At 30.7% G+C, this 9072-nt stretch overlaps 3 protein-coding genes across 3 annotated transcripts; 1 reads left to right on the top strand and 2 right to left on the bottom strand.

Moving 5' to 3' along the window:
• The first annotated feature begins 2434 nt into the window (after nucleotides 1-2434).
• LOC131842582 (uncharacterized) lies at nucleotides 2435-4334 on the top strand. Its single transcript, XM_059191159.1, has 2 exons — nucleotides 2435-2849; nucleotides 3720-4334. Exons 1-2 carry the CDS (start codon nucleotides 2604-2606, stop codon nucleotides 4008-4010), a joined length of 537 nt encoding a protein of 178 aa, XP_059047142.1. The 5' UTR covers nucleotides 2435-2603; the 3' UTR covers nucleotides 4011-4334.
• On the bottom strand, nucleotides 4289-5163 carry LOC131842647 (uncharacterized). Its single transcript, XM_059191217.1, has 2 exons — nucleotides 4814-5163; nucleotides 4289-4741 (listed from the first exon to the last, which is right to left on the bottom strand). Exons 1-2 carry the CDS (start codon nucleotides 4967-4969, stop codon nucleotides 4289-4291), a joined length of 609 nt encoding a protein of 202 aa, XP_059047200.1. The 5' UTR covers nucleotides 4970-5163.
• A 1249-nt stretch (nucleotides 5164-6412) lies between these two features.
• Nucleotides 6413-8853, bottom strand: LOC131842611 (uncharacterized). The gene is made up of 4 exons (XM_059191189.1): nucleotides 8726-8853; nucleotides 7775-8031; nucleotides 7293-7385; nucleotides 6413-6670 (listed from the first exon to the last, which is right to left on the bottom strand). The coding sequence occupies exons 1-4, from the start codon at nucleotides 8748-8750 to the stop codon at nucleotides 6527-6529; spliced, it is 519 nt and encodes a 172-aa protein (XP_059047172.1). The 5' UTR covers nucleotides 8751-8853; the 3' UTR covers nucleotides 6413-6526.
• Nucleotides 8854-9072: the final 219 nt, after the last annotated feature.

The raw sequence follows: 9072 nt of genomic DNA, 5'->3' as shown, positions 1-9072 counted from the left end.
ATCACATATATAAAATTAGATCTTAATTAATTTAGTATATTATAACAATATTATAAAATCTTTACATGATAATAAATATTTTTGACTGAGCTTGATGACTCTGCGATAAAAAAAATGAGAAATTATAGCTTCTACTATGTTGGACTTAATATATGTTAAGCGTAATATAAGCACGTCAGCTGTCTAGCTACCCACACATTTTAAAATTACAATCACAAGGATATTTTACTTATTATTATTAATCCGACTCTTAATAGTTACCAAATAGAAGTTCTTATCAAAACCGTGACCATCAGAATTAAAGCGCTTAACCACCGAGACCGTCAATAAATATATCTTAAATATTATTATATTTTACAAAACTGTCGATAAATTTAAAGCCTGCATTAGTACATCACTACGAGTTCGAAATGTAAAACGAAAACCAAGTATGGAATACAATGTGACAGAATGAGTTAGCAACATTAACTATCTCGCTTGTACGTCTTGACGAAATGGCGGCAACCGCCCAGTTTACTTCTGTCAAGTTGTTTAAAGGAATGAAACTTATAAACTAACTTGGATAACTCAATAGAAGTCGTATATGAACATCCATACACATATATGTAAGAAGTATAAAAATGTTATTTATTACTGTATTTACGTTGTAGTCGTATTTTATATATCTATTTATTTTTATATGAACGGGAGGAAACAATATTTGCAATTTAGTATGTCTCTTCTACCGAACAAGAAGCTAGCACTAATTCTAAATCCTGGAATTATGGTAAATCTTATAAAACAATAATAGTATAATATTATAATTACATAGAAGTGACATCTGTAGTAACGCAGCAATACGACAGAGAATTATATGACTGAGTGGGTATCCTGATATTATTATCTTTGCTTTTGTCCAACACCAAACTATGAGTTGTTTTTGTAGAAATACAACAGAGGACGCTATTCACGCGTATACGAATATTGCCGCCAGATATGTTTACATGAATTATAATAATTTTATGTTTATTAGTATGTTTTACGGCTCTGGATATAAGTCCTTTTTAGCCCATGTTGACAAGTACTAATTCGAAGTTTTTCAATATAAATCCATACGCTGGGTTGCCAACATACCAAAAAATTGTCGTGTTGGGTAGGTACCTACATGAGATTTATTCATATATTTTTTATTTTAGTTCCATTGGGAACTCTAACCTGATCATAGTATTTTGACAGATTTTCATAGGTCTAAATCTCTATAAACTTGTACGAGGATAGAATGCCCAAATACCGAAAGTTAAAAATTTCGTATTTGTACCAAGATCCACATATAGTAAGTATCACTGTATTTGTTACTTTCCTTAAAATTGTGATAGTTGGCCCAAAAATTTGTTCATTTCTAATTTTTATTCATAATAGGAGTATAAAAATTAACTATCTTAAAATATATTATAGCGATTGTTATGAAAAAGATTTACATATTCACAATTAGGTAAAAAGTAGCCTTTTATTTTCCATTTTGTTTTTATTGATTTTTATCGTCATTTTAAAGATAGATGCGAAATATTTATTAACATACGAGTAGATGGACTGTTTGTAGACAAAACAAAGTTTTAAGGTATTTTTTAATTTATTGATTTCTCTAGAAGTGACAAAACAACAATTCTTACTCTTGTTTACTTGTGTTTCGATATTGTTCCTATTTTATTGTATCATGATTCTTCATGATGTAATAAGATAGGGACAATATCGAAACACTTAACAAACTATTATAATAACAAGTACCTACTTGTTATAAGTAAAATATAATAGTAATAATAATATCTCAGGACAATTCTCACAGCGTCATCTAGTCCTAAACTAAGCAGAGCTTGTGATATGGGTACTAGACAACTGATATAAATACATGGATACGTTTTTTTTTGTAAATAAAATACCTAGACCTATACAAACAAACATACTCATGAGAACAAATGTTTGTACCGTGCGAGAAATCGAACCCACGACCATCGGATAGTAAAGCGGTGTGCTAAACCACTAGACCACCGAGGCTGTCAATAATATAATATTCTATTTATCAACATCAGTCTTGGGTCTAATTAATCCAGTCCATTTCACATTTATTTACGTACAGATTCGTTTGCTTCTTATTTAGATTCTCAGGAATAATCTTTATAGAGTAGTACTTATATTAATTGATAGTTATGTAGGTAGAAGTTTATTTGGACCGTTTCAAACGTTTGTACGACTATTGTCTGAGGAATAAATTTAAATCTTATATAAAATAAATAAAAAATGTAATTTAGAATTATTTAACTTAAAATTATTTAAGTATAAGAAATACGCACTGATACTGATGTACAGGTAATTCATACTTATAGATATTATAAATTATAGTTAAGTAGGTGTACACTTAAAAACAATTGTAATGTCAATTTTACTGACTTATGTAGTTATTTGCAACATGTCAATCACGAACCTAAATTATTACGTTCGACAAAATATATAAAACTATGTAATTAAATATCTTTATCAAAATGTAAAATTATAACTTTATTCCATACTTACGAGAGTGGCTTCCTGTCCTTGAGAAAAAGAAGATATATATTCATAATTAAATAAATATGGAATACCGTGGTAGAAGAAATCGACACGGAAGAGGACACTCTCGACCGAATCCATCTACCCCGATACACACTGCAACCACACCACAAACCTCGAAAGCAGGGTCCGTCCTGAGTAGCTTGTGCAGTTTCTTTATAATGACAAGTCTAATTGTAATTATTTATTTGATGCTAGAACACCAATGCAGTACTTGTCATAAGAAATGTAATATGAATAATATCAGCAGCACTATTGACGATTTATCGGTAATGTTTTGTTTACATTGGATATTTATCAATGTTATCACTTCTATGGAGCCGATATTGGGCTGTCGTTTGAAGTGAAAAAGATGGGGTTCTAAATTTATTTGCCTACTTGTAAGTTTCTGAAAATTCATGTGTGATTTGTAACAAATAAATTTTTTTGTATGTGTATGTAAAACACGATATATTGGCCACATCCTATTTTATTTAATTTACATATTATTAATTCAGTTTGGTTGTTTGGGCTGACTGGTTTTTTTACATAGATAAACTTGCCAAAGCTAAGTAGGTACTTATGTCGTCTCTTTATGAGAAGATTTTTTTATATTAAAAACAACTCTAATATCGTTATGTGAAACTGCCTAAACTGCATTGATACTGGATTATTTCTAATATTTATTATGCAATCACCACTTTGTCTTCTTCAGTTGAGGCTTACCTCTCTTGAGATGAAAAAGAGAGGTGACAAATTATATTCTTATCCACCCGGTGGTAAGTAATGTGGAAGAGTATGTCAGATAAACGAAGATTTAAGATTAATAAACTCATAAGTATGTACTATACTATACTGTTTTTTTTTGGACTACTGTAATGGTGTTGGTCAAAGCTGACCTTTACAGCTTCACCGGATGATAGGGGGCAAGTGCAGATGGCACACCAAACCCGCAAAAGGACGTATGAAGGCAACTCTCGCCTGACGGATACGACTTTAGTCTGAGGGCACCGCTAGAGGTACGAACCTCGGTTCAGGCCGTCCTAATTTGGATCCTCGTTTGAATTGGACGAGGTCGCCTCTAATGATAACACTTCGTACAATCTTCTAACGTATATAAATGTAGAGGATATAATCAAACTACGTATTGTTTGTTGCAGAAAAACTTGTCACAGATAAAGGATAATTATTACGATTTAGAGGTGAAAATATCGAAATTCTCACATGACTTACCGAAGATGGAAGGGCAAATTCAGATTTTAGAAGGTCTAGCTAATACCATAGAGAATTGTAATTTTGTACGGCATTATAAAACTTCTAAATCTTTACCTAAAGCTAACAAATTTCATTATGAAACCATCTTGCTACCTTCGACAGAGTCGGCGAAAAATATTAGTAAGATTGTTGAAAGAGAATGTAATATGACTAATAGAGAAGGCTGTAAAGATTGACTAGACCAAAATAATGATTTCATATCTAATAGAAATCTCTGTTTTGGTACGTTTTAATTTATATTCAGAATAAAATAACAGTAAATTATATTATACTTTTTTATTATTAACGACTTTACTGTATCAGTACTACTTATAATGTGGGAGAATACCAGACAGTTCTTGTTAATTACCATTATTAATCATCCAGGAACTAATAATAGAATATTGTTTATAAACCTGCTAATGCTACAAGTTATAAAATGCACAGATATTTCTACTATTTTATTAATATAAACTCAAAATTTCCAGTTATTACAGTTATTGTCATAACATTCATAATTACCGTGACATTTATGTATTTCATTATTCTCCTTGGAATCGATACATTCTTCTAATTTAATGAATTTCGTTGTATCCAAACCAACACCTGTAGATTTCGGAGGATATCTTGTCACCGTGGAAACATTTCTACTGGGAAAGCTCTTTGTATTATACAAAATGTTCTGTACAGATTTACTGGATACTAATGATGCTTCAGTTTTTTTATCGTTCTTAGGATGCTCTTTTGTTTGTAATTGAAGATTATTAAAGACTTTATTACGATTATTGCAAGTCGGTTTGTTATTACTTTTTTCATATAGCTCCTTCTTCAACGATACTCCAGATTTCTTAAAATCAGCTGTTACTGTTAGTCCCTTTACTTCTTTATGTAGCTTGTCGTATGCATACCCTATATTGTTTACAGTATTCTGTAATTTAAAGATTTTTTAAATATTACATTTAAATTTTGCTCCATTTACATCACATTAAATAATATTTACTTTTAAAGTGTGAAGACTAGTTTTCATATTAGTTAATTCCGTTTGAATCATTAACCTTTCCCATAAATTAATGCTCATATGTCCGACTATTGCGAAGAGGCCAAAAAATATGACTGTGTCCATACACATAGATTTCAATGTTGCGTGATGAGGCATGTTTCATTCTTTAACAAAATTTTAGAATAACTTCAAATTTATCTTATCATAATTCACATTGTTGCAGTTTTTTGTAGTTATTAAATAATAAACATGACATCAGGTTGTTAAATTCTGACTGAATCAGTGAGTGCCTGAGAATTCTTAGATGACTCAAAATTTGACATCAGTTTGACAATAGCACAGTGGCTACTAATACTATGGCAGATAATTATATTCATAATCTATGGATTATGAATATAATTATTATTCTTAGCATAACTCAGGTTGCCTTCCATTTCAATGAGAAATATTTCGTTTGCTTTCGACTTGAGTCGAAAAAAGTAACAAATTATGGACAAACTACGTAAGTAGATTAGCCCCGATATACACGCAAAAACGAGTTTGTACGTTATGTATTCCAGCTTTTATCACTATCAAATTTGGCATTCCTTCGTACCGTTTCACCATTTCTTATAATGTCTAGAATTTTTATGCGAATAACGTCACGATCAGAAGTTATAAATGAAAATTGGGAATACAGTAGATATATCTTTTATTTATTTCATATCTTTAACAATATCAATTTAGTTCTTTTAACAATACATTATATGACTTGTCAAATTTCCGCATTATTTGTAGGTTCTTGTTGGTGAGCGTTAAACGAGTCTGTGTATACGTACGACATGATAGTACTTTCCTGTAAACATAATTAATTATTTATAGAAATAATTATTGGTTGATTAGTGAAAAGTATTAAATAACGAAAAATATCAATATTTTTCGTTAGTTAATACTTTTCTCTTTAAAAAATAACGAGACTGTTAAGTATATTTGTTTAAGTAGGAGAACCTACTTACCCGATATTTGTGCAAATAAGAAATGGACTCTATGATTTCTTTTGCTATATACTCTACCTCTCGAAACTAATAATTTTGGGACGGTTTTAATATGTTTTGTATTGATTTAATATGAGAAATTATTGTAAGCACGGTTAGTCAGGAAGTTCATTTTAATACTTTATATGGTGTATAATTCTATGTTATACGATGTCGAGCTAAACTTGGTTGTCTAATTGAGGTCCTTAATGTGCATTAGAATTGTAACAAAAATGTGAACAAAGTAAATAATAGTAGATAATTATCTATATGACAGCTGCGTGAAGAATTAGTCAATAGTCGAAAATGTAAAAAGAAAATATTTTAACTACCTCTGTGTACGACAAAGTTGTGAGTTTGGATGTTCGGGATAATATCGGGGCCTAATAAACAGATTTTGAAATTTCATTTAGTTTTGGTTGGTTAGACCTTTAGTCCAGGAAGCTGTAATTTACATAATATCATGCTAATACCAATAGGAGCATAGTTGGAATAAAATATAATAAAAAAAATTTGAAAATGTAGCGAACAAAATTGCACGCACTATTTATTAATTAAAATAAGGAAGAAAAAATGAGAACTGAAATGCATCTCGCAATGTATATTTTTAGTAGAACTTTTTTAATGTTATTTAATATCATATAGATATAATAATACCTCTTCATATTGTACAAAGAGAGTGGGATACTGTTTCCAGTAATCATTTCACCTTATGCGAGGTATTTCTATGTGGAAAGAAGATTCGTCGAAAGAAACCATTTTTTTTCTCGACCTGAATAGGTTCAGACATGGCTAGGTGGAGGCAGCGGCTTGTGCATATTGATAAATCACGAAAATCTTTCTTCTGCAAGAAAAATATATGCATTAATGTGGCGAATAGTTTGGTCTAACAGTAAACAATCTAATAATACGCAAAACGGCTTATTTTGTCTGTCCTGTTCGTTTTTGACCTCTAAGCTCAAATATAATTAATTCTGATATAACGATAGACAGAACGATACAAAGGAAAAAAATTGTAATTGTGGAAATACAACATGAAGACTGTTTAATGAAATTTTGTACGTAGATGCCACCATTTCTGAAGTTATGTAATTATATTATGTAGTACATCATAGTAGCGATAGCTTCGGTGATGGCGGTGTGTGAATTGTCCAGGGATATTATTATTTTTAATTGTGTATACTTTTTGTACGAACGCAGTTGTACGTAGCACTAGTACGAATATTAAGAAATATATTTACGTTAAACATAAATATATTTCTTAATATTCGTAGAAAAACAACACACAAGTTTTTGCTAGTCTTCTCAAATGAAATTATTTTGAACAAACGACAGATGTATTATATATGTCTGTAAAAGTATCACGAATAGTATAGATAAATATATTACATATTGGAGTGATTTTAATAATATCGAATTGTGATTGAAAATAATGTTAGTAATGACAGATAAGTCTTAATACTGACAGTTTCAGTAGCATCATCGTGCATAGAGCAATGCAGGTAGCAGATATCGTCAGCCGCTGCATGGCATGCGACTTCCGCACGGTCCACTTCTTGCTGTTCAACGAAAGTAATAAGTATTTCTAAATTTAGTACTTAAGAAAATTTATTGAATTTCTCTATTATTTGTAAGATGGGAATTTATGAATAACGTAATTGTAAGAGAACAGAGAGAACAGAGAGTAAACGGTAAAATTTAGAGAATAAGAATGAGTTGAATAAATGGCTCATTATCAGAGCAATTTACTCAACTTTCTGATATCATTTAATTGTATTCCTTTCATTATACGGTGACTGCAGTATGACGTGTCAGGGGTATATGAGAAAAAGATTTTAGGGTCCGAACGTCTTACATATAAGTACATAGACTTCAAATTACCCAAATAAATCTAGAGAAGATACTTTCTAATGTATATTTTAGAGTCAAATAAATCAGTCCTACTTACCGACATAAGATTAATGACTTTCTTTATAGACTTCAACTCGTTTTGGGCATGTATTTTTTGTGATATGTCTGGTATAAGAAAACTCAGTAGAACAACAATAAATACAGTTGCCAACATTATATAGTTATTCGTTATTTTATCATACATCAATCCTAAATAATCGGCCACGAGTTTGATAAATTGGTGAATATTGGCTGTATACACTGGCTGATTGGTGTTCTGTCGGGTCCCACTATTACGGCTTCGGGAATACCTGCCTGATTTGAAAAAGCTATTAATTAGATTTTAATATAAAAGTACATAAATGCAGATGCACTACATCATTATACTTTGTTAAGAATATTCTAAAATGTTACATTGTTTTGTGATCTAGTGGAGGCTCGAATTAGATCCCAAAGTTCAAATCTAATCGACACCAAAAACTTTATGACAAACTAATATCATCGAATAGCTAATAATAAATTTTTACGACTTATGATGGTAGTCTTTTCCTTATGTTGGATTCAAATATATCAAAGGAATCGGAGCGTAAGGAGGAGGAGTTAAGTGTAGCTACTTCATTACGGATAATACTTGTGACGGTTTAATATTATTATGTACATTGTTCAATATTAAGGAATGCTGTCGGATCCAGTTTAGATCCCCTCATTTTTGTGGATTGGAATGGTAATCAAACTAACGGCCCACCTGATTGTAAGTGATAGCCGTAGTCACTATACATGGTATCACATTATAACAAGATGAACATAGCATTACTATGTTATTCATGATTTGCCATTTCGCAGGACTAAAATGTCATCCAGTAATTTCACTACATTATCACACCTTACAGCCTTACAACCGAACTACAGCTTACGAAATAATAAATTTAGCGGCTGAAATAGGTTAGAGTGATACCTACGCAGACTTCTTACATGGCTCCCACTGTGATTCGTGATACAAAACCTTTACCTGCGTAAACACGCCGCTTTGCCATACTTATTCGTATTCCATTAATTAAACATTATCTTCTATTATTTACATACTTATTATTTTTTACATTGTAGTTATGTAGAATATTTAGTAGAGATTTTGACATATGATAAATCATAGATACATTTTGACAATTATAGACAATAAGTTGAGCATTTGCATATATTATATGTAGTGTAGACGTATAGATTGACTACAAACTTACTAAGTCGTTGTCCTGATTCAAAGCAAATATTTTTTAAAAGTAAATACTACGTGTTGCAAACCATTCGACAGATACCTAAAGGAACACTAAATCATCGACTGAAATAATAGAATTCTATATA

Source organism: Achroia grisella, unplaced genomic scaffold, assembly GCF_030625045.1.
Source record: "Achroia grisella isolate CSIRO2021 unplaced genomic scaffold, CSIRO_AGI_Agris_v1 utg241, whole genome shotgun sequence".
NCBI lineage: Eukaryota > Metazoa > Arthropoda > Insecta > Lepidoptera > Pyralidae > Achroia > Achroia grisella.
This window is presented reverse-complemented; position numbering and strand designations above follow the sequence as displayed.

Bases quoted from the DNA above. Each gene is read 5' to 3' on its own strand.
- LOC131842582 (XM_059191159.1), top strand. From the start codon at position 2,604: ATGGAATACCGTGGTAGAAGAAATCGACACGGAAGAGGACACTCTCGA. The intron at 2,850-3,719 runs GTAATGTTTTGT...TGTTTGTTGCAG, and splicing joins GCACTATTGACGATTTATCG to AAAAACTTGTCACAGATAAA.
- LOC131842647 (XM_059191217.1), bottom strand. From the start codon at position 4,969: ATGCCTCATCACGCAACATTGAAATCTATGTGTATGGACACAGTCATA. The intron at 4,742-4,813 runs GTAAATATTATT...TTTAAATTACAG, and splicing joins CTAGTCTTCACACTTTAAAA to AATACTGTAAACAATATAGG.
- LOC131842611 (XM_059191189.1), bottom strand. From the start codon at position 8,750: ATGGCAAAGCGGCGTGTTTACGCAG. The intron at 8,032-8,725 runs GTAAAGGTTTTG...TTTTCAAATCAG, and splicing joins AAAGCGGCGTGTTTACGCAG to GCAGGTATTCCCGAAGCCGT. The intron at 6,671-7,292 runs GTCAGTATTAAG...TTTTTCTTGCAG, and splicing joins ACGATGATGCTACTGAAACT to AAGAAAGATTTTCGTGATTT.